This window comes from Sorex araneus, chromosome 1 (genome assembly GCF_027595985.1).
Source record: "Sorex araneus isolate mSorAra2 chromosome 1, mSorAra2.pri, whole genome shotgun sequence".
Classification (NCBI taxonomy): Eukaryota; Metazoa; Chordata; class Mammalia; order Eulipotyphla; family Soricidae; genus Sorex; species Sorex araneus.
This window is the reverse complement of record NC_073302.1, coordinates 103088881-103109293: the sequence shown is the minus strand read 5'-3', so window position 1 is coordinate 103109293 and position 20413 is coordinate 103088881. Positions and strand designations below refer to the sequence as shown.

General features: G+C 45.8%; 1 protein-coding gene across 8 annotated transcripts in view; it reads left to right on the top strand.

Annotated features, from left to right (window-relative positions):
• The window catches only part of CTNND2 (catenin delta 2), a 902659-nt gene that overhangs the window by 797446 nt on the left and 84800 nt on the right, over positions 1-20413 (top strand). For 6 of the 8 annotated variants that reach the window (XM_055141773.1, XM_055141779.1, XM_055141770.1 and 3 more), the window contains 3 exons: positions 2156-2329; positions 16082-16156; positions 17171-17321. In XM_055141773.1, the coding sequence (XP_054997748.1) occupies positions 2156-2329; positions 16082-16156; positions 17171-17321 (400 nt within the window). The remainder of the gene's footprint in view (positions 1-2155; positions 2330-16081; positions 16157-17170; positions 17322-20413) is intronic. The other 2 variants (XM_055141787.1, XM_055141775.1) reach the window with 1 other exon arrangement.

The following is a 20413-nucleotide window of genomic DNA, read 5'->3' as shown; positions in this document are numbered from 1 at the left end:
TCACAAAGACCCCCAGGAAACACAGCTGCAGCTGTATCACTGTTGAGTGGGAAAATGTGGGTGACCCCAGGAAGAAGCTCGAAGTGACCCCTTGCAGCCTCTGGGTTCCCCTCCTGGAGAAAAGATCCCTAGTAGGTGAAAGTCATTAGCTCAGTGGTTCCTTCTGACAGTGCTCCTTCCTGGACACGGGATCCCGTGACATCCTTGGAACTCCCTCATTAGGTGCCATGAGGGCATCTGTAAGCCTCTCTGTGCCAACACGGTGCTGTCTGATGGGACCGCCATGTGGCCCGGGGTTGCCAACAGGCTGTAGGAGATGGTGACTCTGGCTTTCAGCGCTGTCAGTGAGGAACTCAAGCTACACTGTGGACTGGCAGCCCCTCCTGGTGTCACCATCCGCCGTCCATCAGATCCCGGTCCCCAGGGACGAGTCTGCAGAAAGTAAAGCATGTTTCTCCTGCCACGAAAGCCTCCAGCAGGGCCTGCCTTGCTCCTGCTCTTGGCCTGGGAAACAGGGCATATTGGCAGGACTTTGGTGTGGCCTTTGTGTGTGTGTGTGTGTGTATGTGTGTCTGTTGTGGTGACCGACTCAGGGTTCGGGAACTAGAGTGACGAGAGTGATCGTTGGTTGGTGTGGACATTCCCCCAGCCCTCTGGCCGCAGACTTGAACAGTGCCTGGCGCTCCTTGTCAATGATCACTGCACTTTCCTTTGAAATGCCTTGTTCCCGGAAGTGCCTGGTCTCTCCCGGGACCCTCCGCGTTTGCTCCTGTTTGCTCCTGAGGAGAAAGGCGAACCCTCCCCAGACTGTGCACCAGCAAGAGTCTAATAGCAACGTGTTTGTGTGAGCTGTGTAACTCAGGTTATCTTTGACTTAATACTTGTTTTTTTTTTTTTGCTTTCTCTTATTTTTCACAGAGAGCCATCTGGGGCCTCTCCTTGTCCCCCGGTTTCAGTGGATGGTGGCTTTTGGTCTTCTGGGAGGGGGTCATGGTGCGGAAGCTACCAGGGCTGACCTGGGTACGACTAGAGACGGGCTCAATAAAGGACACCTTAAGGAAAAAGCAGCGAATGTGGCATTCTCCTCACTGCTTATCATAGTCTTTGTCTTTAATTTTCACAGAAGATGGACTGTGTGTATGATCAAGGAACACAACCATGATTCTGATAATAACAATGTGATCATGCACTATAATAAGAAAATAATGTAACTATTAAACTCGTAATTAAAGTTATTGCAATTTAACTATTTTAAATCTGGACAGTGATAATGACAGAAAATGTGAGATGTTGAAATAAATGAAACATTTTATGCATAAGTTTTATAATCATTAAGATTTTAAAGATGGTAAATAGCACATGCCCCCCCCCCACACTTCTCACCCCTACTCCAGTCTTTATTTCGCTTTTATCACAACTTTTGCCTGGTGGATACATTTTCTTTCTAACTACTATTTTTAAGAGTCCACTGATAATCCTGTGTGTGCTTAAACCGTTATTTCTCAACTATTCGTAATTATTTCTAGTTTCACGTTCTCTTGGTACTCATTAGATTCAATTCAAAGCAAATTTAACTATCAGAATTCCCATAAGATGTTGATTCGCCTTTGGCTCATGTCAATAAACCATAAGAGCGCTCTCTCTTCTGTCCGTTTAATGACCATAGAAGCAATGAGAGTATTGAGAATCAAGCAACTTATTTACAAGTTACAAGGAATTGGTCACAGAGAACACTTATGCACAGGCTGTTCGGTACTTGCTCAAAGCCCGCCTCTAGCATGTGAATCACAGGATGTGCTACCTTGGTCATTAGCCAACCTCCGCCACTCCCAACCGAGGAAATCCATCCCACCCCCTCCTGCCTGTAGCAGAGTGCTAGAAGCATCATCCCAGAGCTTACCCACGTGACTACACATAGCATTTACTGATGGGTCCAACCCTCTCCTCCTGGCAGTGCAGGCTCATGGTGGGCACGACAATGGCTGTCCTATTTTGGGTGGCCCCTCAGCTCCCTCCGCCACACCTGCCATGCAGTCCATGGTCACGAGAAAGGCTCAGAGACAAGTTTTGTTTTCATGTGCAATGCTTGCAGAAGGCAGTATTGGAAAGCAGAAAGATGTGAAAGACGTTTAATCTCTTGTTTTTCTCTTCCCAGTGGGATGGAGTAGGACCACTTCCTGACTGTGCAGAACCACCAAAAGGGATCCAGATGCTGTGGCACCCATCAATAGTCAAACCCTACCTCACACTGCTCTCTGAGTGCTCAAATGCAGACACGCTGGAAGGGGCGGCGGGCGCCCTGCAGAACTTGGCTGCAGGGAGCTGGAAGGTATGGCTGGTTCATTACGATAAGACAAAAAGCTGGAGTTATAAGCACATCTCAGGAAATCCTAGAAGCCTAGTTTTGAGAAGTGTAATGTTAATAAAGTTTTTAAGGGCATTAGAGAAATATTCCTTACACTAAGCTGTTAGATTTAGAGAGATATTTCTTCTTTAAAAGAAATTTTTCATCTCAAGGCCTCAGGGGTCCTTGAAGATCACTACAAAATACAGAAGAATAGATATGAGTGCAATCATCGGAAATGCTTGATATCCTTCCCATTCTTTTTGAGCAGTTTCATTTTCAGGGGATATTGTGACATGCTGACATTTTTCAAAGCACTGTTGTTGACTTTTAAGGGAAATAAAACCCAAACACATCATATAATAGCGCGTGTGCCTCCCTATAATACCTTTGGTCAGGTCTCCAAAGGGAAAGAGCCTCTTACAATTTAAAATTATGGGCTGTCCAAGAAGAATAGCATAGCTAGGTAAATCCCAGACGAAAATGTTCAAAGAGAGTAAGAAGTTTGCTTCAGTTGGAGATTAGGAGTTCTTTCTATGTCCTTAAGAACATACCTCATTCCTGATTAGTTTTTACAGCAGATTTCCAGGACCCTCATATTGGGGTATTAAAGAATTCAATAGCACAAAGAATTGTTGAGGTTGACCACTGATCACTACAGAACAAACTTGCTTGATAGCGCGGTAAAAGATAATCCCTTAAGAGCACACAAGGGACATATCAAAAGAGGGGGTTGGACCTTTGTAATCCAGTTTCTATGCATTTAATGGTACAGCCTAGTGCCATGATATTCATGAATTACTCATATGCATATTCAAATTATTCATAAATTCACAACTCACTACTACATTTATCTTGCTTATCTGTGATATTATAGATACATCGCTACAGACAAATCTCAGAATCCCTGCATCATTGATAGCACTCACACTGCCTGTCTGTTCCAATCCTGTCACTGTTCCCTCCATTCTTATTTTATCTTCAGCATCTGCCTCATCACTCCTCTGTATAGTCCTCTTTGCCCATCACTATAGTCACAGTTAACATCACTGCTTTCATCCACCCCAGTTCTTGGGGCCCAGCCTCCAGTAAGAACATAAAGCTGGCAAAGATGCCACTCATTCTCTGTTTCTCTTGAGAGTCTTGGAAATGAGCCTAATTATCTCTCCTTACTTAGAAAGCGTCCTGCAAGATTCAGGTTTGAGGATGTCTCCTGCTTGCAATGCAAGAAAATATTCCAAAGTAAAACTTCACTAGGCAATTCCAAGGTCTAGCATACCCTAAGAGGGAATATATCATCAAGAGGAATTGCTTCTTTGAACTAGCCCTTCTTTGAACTCCCTCCCCTAAACTCAGGAGGCTTTGAGTCACATCAAAGTGAAAACTCTCTCCCTTTCTGCACCAAGTGCCATTGTGTCTCAGGTGTGTCGATATAAAGCAAAGCTTTACCGCACACCATCCACATCAGTCACAACACCGGATGCTAAGAAAGGGGCAAGGTGTCATAGCTCAGTGTGTGGAATCCTATGTTGAATATGGTTGTTGCTGTATGTGGCCAAAACACAGACTTTTTAAGACCTTGCCCCATGCCCCTGTCATGACACTGGGTCATCTAGGTGGGGGATAGTCATATCCTAAAAAATGATTTTAAAAATAGACTATCATTTTCCTTGAGAAATACTTGAATTCTAATCATGTAGCACTGTCGTCCTGTTGTTCATCAATTTGCTCAAGCGGGCACCAATAACATCTCCATTGTGTGAGACTTCTTGTTACTGTTTTTGGCATATAGAATACACGACGGGTAGCTTGCCAGACTCTGCCATGTGGGTGGGATATTCTTGGTAGCTTGCCAGGCTCTCTGAAAGGGATGGAGGAATTGAACCCGGGTCAGCTGCATGCAAGGCAAAACTATGCTATCAATTTAAAATAGTATGAATGTTTTTGAGTTCTGGAAGATATGGATTGTAAGACTTGGAACTTTCACCTTAAATATGTTCAAACACTAGTTAGAAATATTAAGGGAAAATATTCAAGACCCAAATAAATCTAGAGTTTTAACTACAATGTCGGAGACCTGGATTAAGATTGGCAGATCAGACACGGCAGAAGAAAACATGATTGAACTTGAAGACAGCAGCAAAAACTCTACATGAAGAAAATACAATCAATACAGAGAAAGAAGGAAAAGCATGAAAAGAAAATTATGTATAGTGACTATTTCTAAGTGAGAGGAAAGACAACGAAAAGAACACAAAAATTATTTCAGTAAAAGGTGTTGAAATTTTTCCAAATTTAATAAAAAATATGCTGACAGATCTAAGCAGTTCACAGAAACCCAGGCACAAGATATGTGAAGAAACTATACTAGGGCACATTGTAATTAAATCATTCCAAATAGTAAAGAAGAAATTTTAGAAGCTAGAAGATAAGGACATATATGCCCAGGATGTACCATAACTGCACACCAGATTGGAGGGTCAGTGCTCCCATTACTCATCTATTCTTGTCAGTTTTTAGTAAGCCACTAACACAACCTTGTATATCCGAATAAGCTACTAAGAAGACATCCTCTCTCTTTTCCTTCTAATTCTCGATTTCTGAAACCTTCAAATCAGAAGCCAGTTCTCATTTATATCATTGCACTCAGTAGTCAGTCAAGTGCCTTGTTGAAAGAAAATCTTCAAACAGGAGCCTTTGTCTGAACTAGCATCTGGATTCATGAGATTTTTCTTGTGAGCAAGTTATTTATACATATGAGACACCAAGTAATTCATAGAACATAGTACTTGGAATGCAGACTGGGCCAAGCCATTTTCACATGGTTGCATTTTTGATTCCTTTGGTTTTTGACCCAGGTGGGAATATGCAATCAATGCAATGTTAAACTGATAGAATCTGAGTTGTGGCAGAATTATTTCTTTTTCATTCCAAGCTCACTGAAGCTTTGTAAGTTACAGTTTTCTGTAATATTTCCCAGTTCCACTGTGCCAAAACTTTCTACTTAGTTTACCAGGCTCTCTGTCTCATAAGTAAGCGACTTAGATAACACAGTTTCTGAGCTATGTCTGGGTTTTCAGGTGTTTGAAATTTATGTACAGAGAGTTTTAAATGTTTATATGATTTTGATATTTTAAATAGTCTCTCCCACTTTAGATTATGAAAGAAATATGATGGAAATTCCCAATATCTCCTCACATCAACATCTTGCTAATGGTTTTCAGTGCTTGAACCCATATAAACATTTAGCACAATCATTTTTGGCGTGAAATCTGTCACTGCACATTCATGGGCCTTTTGGTAAACTTTTCTAATAGCAGTTGAAAACATAGAGCCAGAGAGATATAGTACAGGAGTTGGTGGGCCCGTGCCTTGCATGAGACTGACCCCTGTTAGATCTCCTGCATCATAGGATACCCCAAATACCGCAACGTGCTGCCCTGGATGCTCTGACCACCACCAGGTCTTGTCCTGAAGACACCCTGTGTACCCTACAGGGGTAGCCTGTAGCCTGGGTAGATGTCACCAAGTGTCAAGCAGTATCTGGTTGTTGAAGGGGGAGGGGGGTAGTCCTTGGGCATCCTAAATACCTCTGTGAGGTTGGGGGGAGGACATAAGTTGGACATAAGTCATAAATGAGATGCCGAGTCATTTCTCATCCATTTGTATCGGCTCCCAATTGTTAAATTTGACTCTGAATCTTAAGGTGTCAGCCTCACCTACAAGAACCCTTGATATCCCTATAACTGTAGCCCTCCTCCATCAGGGCAAGTAGCTGCTAAGGAATATTTGTTTGTGCTTCTACATTAATAGACAGACTCAGAGTTTTCTTCTCAAAATACAAGTACCTGCTCTAAAGTTCAATCACAGGATCATTTCTTGTGTCGCTTATTAGTTTGCCATTTTATATGGGAAGGGAAGGTACAATCCATAGGGAAGAGTTTCGAAAACTCAGAACCAAACCCTAAGGAGTTGTAATGCTTCAAAGGTTGAGATGGCTCGAGATGAAAATCAGACAGTGAAATCTTAGGGAAGCAAACAAAAGGTTGAAGGCCAAAATCATGGGCCACGAAGAGGTCGCATACCCAGTACATCAGGTTCACGTGGACCTGAGCACTGCCTGGAATCCAGAGTGCTCAGAATGCATTGCTGTTTCACATTCTAAGTCACCTGTCAAATTTTACTGGAGTTTTCTTTAGCGCCCTTAACTTTTTTATTACCTGAACAAAAGCAGAAATGTGAAGGTAAATCATGAGCATTTTGCCTGGAGAGCTTTTTATAAAGCTCATCGTTGGAAACAATAACTTCTCTTTATAGGCAGAACCTGCACAGACTCTCGCCATGACAAATTGATGAGCAGCCACGCTTTTCATAATGGCCTGGAACACTTTTTAAAATTTTAAAATATTTATGACTTGGTTTATGAGCATCAAAAAAGCATAATGTTATTCCGGAAGAAGCAAAGTGATACATGTTTTTCATAGCCCTCACGGACTTCAATTACTTTTTTCTCACTTATAGATACAATGACTTTGTCACAGAACATTAAAACAATTGAAGATAGTAATTTGGAGATTGCTGAAATATGAATGAGTGCCCTTCCAACACCCATTTGCAAGTTATTTCTACTATCAGTGAATGTGTTCAGAATGGGGGGTTATGAACAAAATACTAAATATCTGTATGTAGTAGTCAGCCTAATATTTTAGATGTCGTTGCATAAATACTTGTGTCCCCAAAAGATTACTTATTTTTGGTCTATGATTTGTCCACTATTTTTAAATCAACTTGGATATTAGACTGTTAGAAGTAAAGCTACAAGATTTGCTACATGTGAATGAAGAAGGAAACAGTCTCTGGCCCTGTGTCCCAATGAATAAAAAGAAAAGCATAGAATATTTTGAGATTTGCCCTAGGAAACAAGCAGGAGAGCCTAAAGAAGCCCAAATTTACTAGAATTTAGCAGTTAGTGTCTTATAAAAGTGAACCAGAGAGGCTTAGTGGGTGAAACAGATAGAATGAAAAACCAAGATCTGACATCTTACATGAAGGAAAATTATTTTCTCCCAGTTAACATTATTTTGTAAAGCACATGGCTTAATTAACGTCAAAGAAATGGAGTTTTGGAATATCATCTGAAAAATGGATCACGAAGCCCACAGGGTTAGAAATTGGGTCAGAATAAGCAGAGATTAACAGGACTTTTGGTGACAATAAACACAGTCAGAGATGATCTGCTGCTTGAATCAGGACTAGGATGTTCTAAGGAGAAGGACGTGGAGAGAAACCGTGTCATAACCAAGTCACTGGCTAGAACCGCACCTGACGTGGTGGTTGCTTCTGAGCCCTCAGGATACAGCTCTAAGTGCCCCCTGTAGGTCTCCCAGTTGGCCATCTAGTAAACCCAGTTTTGATAACATAGTATTACTTTCATCACTGTCGTTGAATGAACTGGCTTCTGAGCCCTGGATTGCAGAACTCCATTATGAGGTTGTAGAAACAGTTTCACCCGAGGGATTCGCCCTTCTAGGCAACATGCCAAGGGGGGTAAAATCTTCCAGTCTCCTCTGCTCTGAGGGAGAGAGGTCGGAGAAGAGACAGACAAGGAGAGGGAGAAAGAAGTGAGCTAAGACACCACGCCTTAGTCAGCACCGGACAGTGATGTCAGAGATGAAACATGCAGGGTGCAGGGTGTGCCTTTCCTCACCCCAGGGCACTGCCTCGGGAGACGTTGGGAGAATTGGGAGCCCGGGAGAAACTCAGCAGACTCTGAACTAAGGAGGCGAAGGTGGGAATGTGGGGACCCTGAGTTCATCAGAAAGAAGACTGATTGAGCAGAGGGTCTCACAGAGACAGGCCTGAGGCACCTAGAGAAGATCCCACTCAGGTATTCAGCAAGGAACTATCAGGACACACGTTCCTATGGCTGAGGAAAGAACCTCCCGAAATTATTAGCAAAACCAAACCTGTCATGCACCGTAAGTGTGACAGAGTCTACATTCCCAGGTCCAGACAGGAAAGTCTCAGAGGGCATTGGATAGAGAATCTCTGGAAGGATCCGCCTCAGCTGACGTATAGTGACCTTGGACTACAGATGTTCTAGTATTTCCTTTTAAAGTTTAACAGTCAGACCCAAATAAGACCAGCAGCTTGCGAGTAAATTAACTGTATCCTAAAGCAAGGTTTAAAACTAGAGGGATGTAAGAAAAATACCCCGTACTCAACAGATTAAAACTAATGATGTCTGGCATCCTGTTGAAAATAACCGTACAAATAAGCAGGAAAATGAAATTTATAATTAAGAGAAAAAATAATCATTCAAAACAAACTCAGAATCAACACATGTTAAAATGAATCCCCCAAAGTGTTATTATACCTTATTTCACGTGTTCAAAAAGTAATTATAGAAATGGATAAAAGGCCCGATAAAACTTTGAGTTGACAGTCCGAGCAGAAAAACATACAAGGTTAGATTACTGGCAGGGTCAGCTTTGCCAAAGAGAAGATCAGTGAATTTGAAAGCAGCAATGGAAATTATTCAAAATAAAAGAGGAAAATGTACAGTTTATCAGTAGGCACCAATTGCCTCCGATGTGCTTAATAAGACTCACCAAAAAAGAGGAGAAAGAAGAACAGGAAAAATATTTTAATAATGGTTGAAATTTTTCAAAAACCTAGTCAAGAGCATAAACTCACAGATCAAACCAGCTCAAGAATCCCCAAGCATAAAAATATAAAGTCAGTATATATATAAAAGTATATGATAGCACTGTAGCACTGTCATCCCCTTGTTTATTAATTTGCTTGAGCGGGCACCAATAACATCTCCATTGTGAGACTAGTTGTTACTGTTTTTGGCATATCAAATACACCACAGGTAGCTTGCCAGGCTCTGCCGTGTGGATGGGTTACTCTCGGTAGCTTGCTGGGTTCTACAAGAGGGACAGAGGAATCGAACCTGGGTCTGCCGCATGCAAGGCAAACGCCCTACCCACTGTGCCAGTAGAAAAAAATATTAGAACCAGCCAATGGGGTGAGGAGACACATTCCTACAAATATAAGTATGGTCATTGATCCCTCACAAGAAGGTTTGAGGCCACATCTTTAACAGATAACAGGAACAGCTCAACTAGCTGGACCCAACTGTACATTAAGACGATTTGGGTTTGGGCTCTAGGAGGCCTCACCTATCCCTGCCATGAATCCACCGATTAACTTTAGAGCAGTTATAAAATCATCTGTGTAAAACTCGTGTAAGCAACAGTTAAAGACATGCCTGGCCTGGGAATTGGCATGGTGAATTACATCAGAGGAACTCTAGCATTCAGACTTCAGTTTGGCTGTCTCAGCCTTATCAGAACTGAGTCTGGTTTTTATTTTTGTTTGGGGGCCACACCTGGCTGTGCTCAGGATTTACTCCTGATTCTATGCTCCTTGTGGGTTCAGGGAACCATGTGAGGTTCTGCAGATTGACACCCGGATCGGCCGGCCATGTGCAAGGCAAGTGCCCTACATGCTGTGCTATCTCATATAGTTTACCTGAACCATAAAGGGTCAAGCCAAGCCCCCAGTATGCTGTTCTCCCAATCTTGAGCGAAAGCAAGGGCTGTCTCTCTGTCCCTTCGTGGACTTACTGGCTGAGAAATGTGACCCCTGATGGGTTTTGTCCTGTGTGAACTCCACTGAGTCTAATGACAGGAACGTGGATGATAGAGCTTACTAATCACTTAGGCTATCGGACACGGCCATCAGACCAGCAGCTTAAGCCACCGTCTATAGACTGGTGCAGTCCACAGGTGGCAAGGAGCTAAAAATCTCCGTTACATCCATTCTTTCCCTGCTGGCCCAAATGTTGACCATCAGCACACTGTATTCCTAAGCACTGCCAGAGGTTTAGTTCACATCCAAGAAGCTAGAAGTGGACCTGGCATTTCTTTTCAGTTTTTGGTCTTCAGGTATGAGCTAGAAGTTAGGAGACAACGTGTATAAGCAGATGCATATGACTTAGTGCCACCCCCGAATACCTTCAGTAGCTAGACATGTTAACACAAAGCTCAGGACCCATGATAATGTTATGGTGTGAGAAGCAGTTTCAGCGGAATGACCATCTTTCCTGCTGCCCCCTTGCTGGTCTGAGGGTCCAGCCTTCACCTCAGGGAACTTGGAGATGCCCAGACAGGACCCGTAGCTGTCTGCTTCCACGCAAGGCAATGCCTACAGTGGAACGAAGAAAGGATAATCTCCCCAGAAGGTGCTAAAAACACCAGCTGCACACTGTGAAACCACAAGGAAGAGTGTTCTGTGTTCAGAAAGATTCATTTTAAAGACACAATTCCCATTGATCTTTCATAGATCTTTTGCTTGTTGAGGGAATGCTTCCTTGGTGTCACTTCTATGAAGGTTGATTTTCTTCATTCCTTCTCATACTGGAAGTGTATCTAAATGCATTCCCCCCGCAGGAGAGCCTCTTGTTTGGATATTAATATTTTCAGCATTGTATGAATACTTGCAGTAAAATTCAGTTTTTGCATTAACCTGACCTGCATTTCACGAATTCAGCAAACAGCACAACAATTGAAATATGCAATAGCAACCATTATTTTTAGTATAATTTTAAGTGACGTATTGCTGTACTAATATAAGGGAGTTCTTCACAAGTCCTTTCACTAGAGATTTCACTTTTCAAATTAAATGTGGAAAATTAAGATATATAATACCATAACATACCTCTTAATGTTAAGAGTTGGTACCCAACCCTCTACTCATTTCCAAGAGCCCCTAATACTTGAGCGCCTTGCTCAACATTGCCAATGTGCTTCCTAAATTCTCTTGCAGCCCCAATCACAATTCCCAGCTGGATGAACTTGGTTGTTCAGATAATCATGCATGCTAGAGAGAACAGCACAAGTGCTCTGCCCACCCTGCTTTTTGGTGTATTCCTTATTTTGTAGCAGTTACCATTTAGGACATTCTTATCACGCCATGCTGCGAAGGTTTGTGCTAAAGGAGGGAATTATGTTGGGAAGAAATTGGGTTTAAAACGGGACTTGTCTTTACATCCAAAGAAATAATAGAGAAATGAGCTAAATTAACCAATGAATACAGATGGAAAAGTAAAACAGCCGGGTAACAGGAAACCATCCAATATAGTCTAGATTTTTAGAGCAGGAATACTTTTTAAAGGGGACCTGAGCAGGGAGAATTCTTGCCTTGCATGTGGCTGACCCTGGTTTTATCCCCTGTACCCCATAGGGTTCCCTGAACACCTCCAGGAAGGATCCCTGAGCACAGAGCAAGGAGTAATTTCTAAACACTGCCAGGTGTGGCACACTCAGAATCTTAGCACTAAAGTGGGCTGTGCCTCAGAAGATAATATTCAGGACTTAAGGAAAACACTAGCTCTAGTTATTTCATAAATTATGTTTTCAAGAGGGAAATGCTAGTTAAATTACAGAGTTATGCTGCTTGTGGGACCATAAATCAGCTCTAATGGAATCACTTTAGTTGAAGCAAGGGAGAAGTTTGAGGGGAAATTGCAATTATAGATCCTGTTTATGGCCAGGATGGGATTTTCATAAGTCAGGTCCCAGGTAGTCCACATTAGAATGAGTTCATGGGATTGAAAGAGTTGAAATATTCACTTTATTATCAAATCCTCAAGCTAGACCATGAGGTCACTGCATCCAGATCGTGTCTGACTGCCTTGGTTTTCTACAGTTTAACTTAAGTTCGTCTCTGGGTATTTGTTTTACTTCATATAAATAAAAAATAAAAGCTTGATTTCCAAGCCCATGTTCTTGCTTGAACCTCTCTCTCCCTCTCTCTCTTTTTTAAAAATTTTTAAAACTTTTTATAATTATTTTTTATTGATCACTGTGAAATAGTTACAAAAACTTTCATGTTTGAGTTTTGTCATACAATGATTGAACACCCATCCCTCCACCAGTGCACATGCTCCACCACCAATGTCCCCAGTATCCCCCTATCCCAGCCCTCCCCCTGCCTCCATGGCAGACAATTTCCCCCATACTCTCTCTCTACTTTGGAGCATTATGGTTTGCAATACCGATACTGAGAGGCCATCACGTTTGGTCCTTTGTCTACTTTCAGTACACATCTCCCGTCCCAAATGATTCTCTCTTTCTCTCTCTCTCTCTGTCTCTCTCTCTCCCTCTCTTTCTATCTCTCTGAAAGAATTCAATCAAAACTATTTTGCTTCCCTCACTTATACACACAGAAGTTTGAGGTGCAGGAGAAGATGCGCACGGAACTAGGCAATCCTAGTCAGCATTCTTACCCAGCTCTTCCACCCCATCAGCTTTGGTTGAGTTTGGCCTCATTTATGCCAGTGACCCTTTGTCCTCCCCTGCCTCGTGCTGGCGATCTACTCAAGGGGCCTTATGGGCATATACCCCTAAGGACAGAGTCTGGGATTATCCCTTTCTCTGCTGCCTATTATCTGGGACAAGTTTCCTTATCCTGTTGGGTTCTGAAGTGGGACCTGGAAGCGAGTGGTTGAGCTCTCTGTGCTCCGCAGTGCTCTCCTGGCCACCCCTTTTCCCCCACCACCTGGAGGTGGAGGAGATGCAGCCCCAGTCCTAATCCAGGACAGCATCATCCACACCCTCCGCTGATGTGCCCCCAGCCTCCGGGCTAGTGACCCTTTGAAGCCCTGTGTCCTTTGCCCTTCCTTCCTCATCCTCCGCCAATTCACACAACCCTTCCACTCAAGGCTCCAAGACTCCAGGGAAAACTGATGCCACACGGTGCCCCCAAATGGCAGTCCTTGCGCCAGTTCCTCCTCTGTGCCCTGCTCTGTGGAGTGCCGAGTCTTGTGCAGTAGCTGCTGTGGGCCAACGGCTTGTCCTCCACATCCAAGGAGCCATTTAGCACTAGGGGCCATCTCTCCAGCACACTCACACCTCACATTCCTCTCCTCCCGGGTCGCTGCCCTCCTCACATCAAGGACCTGAAATGACTGTAAGGGGAGAACCCATTTTGTCTTTCTCATTCTCATCTATGTTCAAACCTCTTCTGTCTTTCACTGGGATCGACCTTCTGGATTCATGCACTGAACTCCCCTGCCCCTGTGATAGCACATGTATTGGCTCAAATAATGTTAGAGACTCAGCCCGGGTCAAAGGAGGATAAACATCATTATTGTCCAATAACATGTGATGTTTCTGACCTTCAAAAAGAGTGTTTCCTTTTGTGTTTGCAGTAACGCACAACTTCTCCTACTAGACCTGGTAAATCCAGACAAATCATTTCCTGGACTTGATCCCTAGACCCAGTAGCTCCACTGACCATTAGAAAGGAGTGTGGGGAAGGGTCAAGTGGGTTATCAGGAAACCAAAGTAATGATGTGTATTATTAGACGCAGGTTAGTGGTGAATTTGTAAGGGACTCTCAGCTATGAGTACAGGTGCATATCACTCACTGTCTGTCTAAGAGGCAGGTGAGGGTGCTGGCCAGATACCCAGCTCAGGTGAGGATGTTGGCCAGGCACCATCTGCACACTCGGACCTTGCTTAGTCTTTCTCTCCTCATCTGTAAAACAGAAGCCACACTAGTGTGGATCTTGTAGTGTTGAAATGAAACAGTGGACTAGTAAGTGTGAGGACATTGGAACAGTACCATTGATTTCTATCTTACGTTTGCTTTTCCGACGTGATTTGCAGACTCGCCTCTACTGGGTTTCTCATAGGGACGCCATCTGGCCAAGAATAACTGGGGTCATGTTGCTTTGCTGTTCCATCCCCTCTACCATCCTCTTCTTAACCTCTTCTTCCTGTCCTGTCCTTCTTTCTCCTTCATTTCTTTGTCATCGCCCTGCCCCTCTACTTCCTGCCCATCCTTCTCTCCTCTCCTTCTGAGTCACAGAGCTGCCTTTCTGCTGCCCACAATGGCCCCTGATCCCACTGCTGAGGTCCAGCCTGCCCCGCCCACGCCTGCTGTGTCCCTGCCACGGCACTGCAGACTCCGTGCACTGGGCTCTGCTTCCGTCGCAAGCTTCACCGTGATCACAGTGACCCACGGCTTGCTTCCTTCTCTTCTCTTACTCACCTGCCCCGATATCAGTGACTCTCCCACTTCAGTTTACTAAAAGTCCTTGACAACACACACTTTGTCAGTCACCAACACAGATCCCTAAACTCTCCAAGGAACTTGATTCTTCTGGAAAACCTCAGCATGAGCTTCCCATGTCAAGACTGTGTGTCTGAGTCTGGGAAACAGCCCCCACTTAGAGAATGTCTGTGCCGTATCCGCCTTTCTCCCTCTAGACCTCTTCTCCGTTACGACTCCAACACAGGCCACCTGCTGCCTGCAAAGCATCCTTATCTTTGCTTATCACGAGCTTGGAGCATGGAGTGAAGAGAATTCATTCTGAGTCGTCACATACTGAGCTGAATGTTGAGCACTTCCCATACATGTGCAAACATATAACTGAAAATTTGAAACTGAAAGTCACATTCCCTGCCTGCTTATTCTTTTTCACACAGAGAGAGCGTAGCACGGTTGGCTTTTTTCCATACTCAGATGATGTATCTGTGGCTCATCCTTATTTTTAGCCAGACAGCAATTTGCTCAAATCGTCAACAAAACCAAATGACTTATCATTATTTTCCAAACACCAAACCACCTCTTCATCCAACACGGGAAGGCTATAATAGACTTCTCGGAAGCGAAGGGAATCCATACTCTTTCCCTGTTGGCTGTTTCAGGAATGATTCCCCTCCATCCGTTGAAGCTAGAGGGGGGACACAGCAGTTCAGCGTTAAGCACAGAGGGTGCAGAGAGAGTGAACTTGGTTGGCATCCTAAAGAGAGGGCAGAGTTGCAATAACAAGTCATGGGGGGGGCGGGGGGCTGTGGGTAGGTTTGTAACATCATCATGCCGAGATTTCCTCACCTATAAAAGGATAACTGTCAGGCTGACCACCCAGGTAGGGCTTGGGGGTTAGGGAGGGGAATGGAAAATTAAAGGGCCCACTCATGGTTACGCATGTACAGGCCTGAAATAAGGTGTCCTCAATCTGGAATGAGGGTGTTCAGCCACAGAGGTCACCTTCCCAGCCCAGTCAACGGCCCACCCAAGTTCCCAGGAACTTTTCCCTGGGTCCCCCGAGAGCGCTAGAATCTCAACCCCAATGTGAATGTGGATGCGGGTGTTCATCTTTCAGAGCATGAAACTGATCCCACACCCTGACTTCTGTTCTTGTCCTATTTCTAGCTTCCCTCTGGTGTTAGGGCAGAGCCCCCTACCCAGTGAAGGGGCTTAAGTACTCAGGTTTCCCTCCCCCCTCCTCCCTTCCCGGTATCCACTGGAGACCAGAAGATGCAGGTAGTGAGGGCACGTCGACAGTACCCTGTGTCAGCAGTCCAAATGGAAACAGAACTCCTCCTAGCGTAGCCACTGAGGAGGGCTTGCTCCGTGTTCAGAGAGAGACCCTCCAGATTGCACCCGCACCCCCGATAAGCTCCCTCCACGCCTCGATGATGATTTTGTCTGAGACTTCTCTAGGCTGCCCGTGTCTTTGCTCCCCGAAAGCGGGCTGAGGGAAAGCTGGCAGGGGGCTGGAGGTGACTTAGTCCTAAGTCTGCTAAAGCTCCTTCGAGCTGGAGGCCCCGCAGAGAAGCACCCTGGGGGAGTCGATGGTGATGAGCAACGCTGTGAATGTGACTTCTGACGTAGGCCGGGATGAAGCTGTGTTTTTCAATCTCATATTTCATGCAGGGCTGGGCTGAGGATGTGGCAGGCATGGCGGATGCCCTACGTTCCCTGCCAGACGGGGCTCCCTGCCTGCCGCAGGTGAGAGCCAGCTCTGGGTGCCTGCCCCCGAGGGGGTGGGGGGGCGGGCCGAGGGAGGGCAAGGGGGGTCTCTGCTCCACGTAGGGGGGAACCCCAGGAGGATGTTGCCACCTGGCGTCATAAATGTCATTTTCGTAGCTCACGAATGACATTGAGCCGTGAAACTCTGGTGCTGGCTCCTCTGGAAGGACACGCCCTTCTCAGGAGCACAGGCCCGTGTAGCATTCCCGAGTCCGTGTGTACAGCCCGTGGACCTGCCTGCACTCCACCCCCCACCCCCGGATCTGAATGCTTTCCCATCCGACCTGCCACACCCCGCCTAGTGGCCAGCATCACACGTGCTCCCTGAGAACCAGCGACCGTCACCCCCAAAATGAATCATTGGCTTGCTTCATGACTAGACATTGAATGATGGCCCCGGACATGATGCATTTTGCCATTGCCTTTTTCAATCTGCTCTTTAATTTCCACTGAGTTTTCCACATCATGTTCACCTCTCCATATCCTTGCCTTTTTTTGAAACTCAGTGACTCCATGTCATTCATCAAAAAACTGTATTCACAATGTTTGACACTCTCCCGTCTGGGTCCACCTCCAAAATTCAAATCTCCTTTGGAAGAGTCACCTACACTGAGTAATTTTCATATCATTTTCCACTTTTACCAAGGTGTTGTTTTTTTTTTTTGGTATGTCCCGAAACAGCCCTTGCTACCCCATATCTTAAAACTTTCAGTTACACGTATTCCGTCAATGACTTTCTTCCGACTCAGTTTCTCCAAGCACAGGTGTGATTAACTGGTGAACCCCCAAGGCCTTTATCACACGTGCGAGGCAGAGCAAAAAAGAGTTAAAAAGCTCAAGCCCACCGCTGACGTGTTCCTCCCATCCTACCATGAGGTTTTGGCCATGCAACCTTTCTGGCTCCAGGAACCACGGTTCAAAACCCCGCATGCACTGTTTGTCGTTAGCGCCCCGCCTCCCGTCTAACGCCCTCTGCCCACCCTCTTTCTGCAGTGGTCAGTCTATATCCGAGCGGCCGTCCGGAAAGAGAAAGGCCTGCCCATCCTCGTGGAGCTGCTGCGAATAGACAACGACCGTGTGGTGTGTGCGGTGGCCACAGCCCTCCGGAACATGGCCCTGGACGTGAGGAATAAGGAACTCATCGGTACGTACGCTTTCTTCCGTTGCTCTCACAAATCTCGATTTTGTGTCATTGTTTCCTGGCCCGAGCATGGACTTGCTCCTCCGTGCAGGGCTCGACCTCGTGCACGCGTAGTGGGTGGCGGGTGTCACCCTGTTTTACCAGCCCTGCAAGCTGGACTCCAACTGGCGCCGACTGATCTTTACCACTTGGAGGCAAATCACTGTTTGTGGCCCTTCCTCATCCCGGCAGATGGAAACCACCAGCAGGGCGCGGCCCTGTGTACCGTCACCAGAGCCTCTAAGTTCCCCGTCAGGCTATTCGTTTGCCTTCCACGTGGTAAACTGGGATTCTCCGTGGGATACGTGTCCTAACTTCTCTGGGCCTTTGCGTGTATTTTGGATGAGGCCATACTGGCCCTTCCATCCTGTCTTTTTAAGAACTCATCTGCCTTGATTTGGCTTGAAAACATCTCTTAAAAAATCATCTCCCTCGATTCCAGAAATAGGGAGGATCTTTTATTCATGAGGTGTCAGGGAGGTCAGGCGTTCATCTGCCGCTCGGCGAGGGTTTGTGCATGACCTACTTTGCTCCGTGTCTGCTCGAGAACCAGCAATTGTGTCTCTGAGCCAAACAGGTGGGACGCCTTGTCTCCTGCCGTTGGCACGGTGCCCGGCTGGGCTGATTAGCATACCCGGTGCATGCAGAAATCCCGCAGTGGCTGATGTTGGGTAGGGCGCCGTGTTGTTGTTGGTAGGGCTGGGTTTTTTAATTGTTGTGAAACCCGAAGAACATTAACCGTTTTTAGAGAGGAGCGGTTGATGACTGTTGGTCTTTTTGCAATGTTGTCCAGCTGCCACTTGGTCAAGTTCATACGCATTTATCTCCTTACCCTGTGGGACAACCCTGGGCCTAGTAACTATGGGGTACCCTGGGCACCCGCCTCGTGCCCCCCTTTTCCAGCCCCCAGGCCCAGAGGTCTGCTAGCTGTTTGATTGGACTCTCCTGCTGGTTTTCCTAAGGGGGTGTGATTTTGAGCAGAGGGACAAGGCCTAGAGCACCTGCGAGGAAGGTACCATGAGGCGGAGGGTTGGAGGAGGGAGAGTAAACAGACACTGGGTGTTTGGGGAAAGGAGCATCTGAGCCAATGGCCCCTGGGAGGAGTGCTGGGAGGGGCTGCGGGCTCAGGAAGTTGAGGGGTTGAGAATGTCTGATGGCAGGAGGGGAGCAGACCCCAGCGAGGCTGATTGTCTGGTTGGTACGAGCACCGAGGAGGCAGGGAGAGACACCTGAGCCCACGGGGGGCTTCTGGGGTGGAAGAGGGGATTAGCAAAAAGGTCGGCAGGGTCCTTAGGGAGGGGGCAGCCGGGAGCTGGATGTCCCCCACTTCTCCACCCCTTGCTGAAGGTGACAGTCTGGGGAGGGGACTGCCAGCAGGGGGCCAGTGTTGCATTCCCAAGACTGCTGGAAATCCGCATAGATGCAGACATCACAAATAGGATTTCCCCCCAGACCCCTGAGTCTCTCTGCAGGTATTTAATGTTTTAGTAGAAACGTTAAATGCTTCTACAAAATGTTTCACTCCTGTTTTTGAAGGACTGGCTTCCCTTTCTGTCTGTGGACATTTGATAGCAAAAGCTTAACTTAACACGGACACGACGGAACTCCAAACGCTCCTGAAGTTTTTAAGGACTTATTTTAAGGACTTTTTCATAGTTATTATCATATGACTGTTTCATAGAAACATTCATCAATGTTTTAGAAATTTAGTATTTCTCTCTGCAGCCCGAGTCCCCGAACACTGTCAGACCCTCAGTGTGGGGATTTCCCCTTTCCTTCTGTCCCAACGCCCCTCCCTCCCGCCAGCCGGAAGCTGGGAGTTTTCCCATCTCCGGGATTCATTTGTACGCAAGCAGAGGAGTCGGCCTCCACGCGGTCCCGTAGCTGCCGCGCTCCTCGGGGCCGTGACTCAGCATACGATGGACTCACAACTTGCTACTTGGGTTGAGGTTGGACTTCATTTCAATGTCGCTTGGGGCTTTTGTCTATTCACACTCGGCTACTGGCTCAGAAGGTCACAACCCCCTCGTCTCCCTGCCCACTTCCTTTCTCCTGGCACGGAGACTGCAGACAGCGTAGGGCCCGGGCTTCCAGACAAATCTAATCACTGCTCCATAAAGCAGAGGGAAAATCAATAGCTAATCAGTCTGCTGCCTGGATCCTACCAGGTAGGATGCGTTTATGTGTTTCATTTCTTCGGGCGGCTTAAATATAACAAAATCTGAGCCATTGATTAGCTCCCTGGCTCCGAGACACCCTCTCTCTCTCTCTCTCTCTCTCTCTCTCTCTCTCTCTCTCTCTCTCTCTCTCTCTCTCTCTCTCTCTCTCTCTGTCTCTGTCTCTCTCTGTCTCTCTCTGTCTCTCTCTGTCTCTCTGTCTCTCTCTCTGTCTCTCTGTCTCTCTCTCTCTCTCTCTCTCTCTCTCTCTCTCTCTCTCTCTCTCTCTCTCTCTCTCTCCCTCTCCCTCTCCCTCTCCCTCTCCCTCTCCCTCTCCCTCTCCCTCCCTCCCCTGCACGCTCTTCAGGACAGGAGTATTTGGAGTTCCAACTTGCCCATGTTAAGTTAAGCTTTTGCTATCAAATGTCAACAGACAGAAAGGGAAGCCAGTCCTTCAAAAACAGGAGTGAAAATACCTTAAATCACAGATTTTTGGGAATCAATAACATTTTTCTTGAATAAGAACAGAATTTAACTTAAAAAAAAAAGAGTGGTAATGCTGTATTGTATAGATTTCTGTTTTTTTTTTTTTTTTCAAATCTCCAGACCCAGAGTTGGAGAGAAATTAAAAAGCTTGCCTTGCATGTCTGAGGTCTGCTCGGGTTAGATGCCCACATCTCTGGTACCATCTGCTCACCTGGGCGCTGCTGGAAGTGACCTTGAGCATAGAATTAGGAGTCCTGAGCACTCCTAAGTGGGACCCCCCCAAGCAAACTAAAAACTCCACGTCACCTTCCTTATCTGGGGCAGCACTTGAGCTTCCCTCTTCAGTATACATGTTCCTTGTCCTGTATTTCCTGGCTAATACTTGTCATTTCTACTCTCTGATGCTGACCTTGC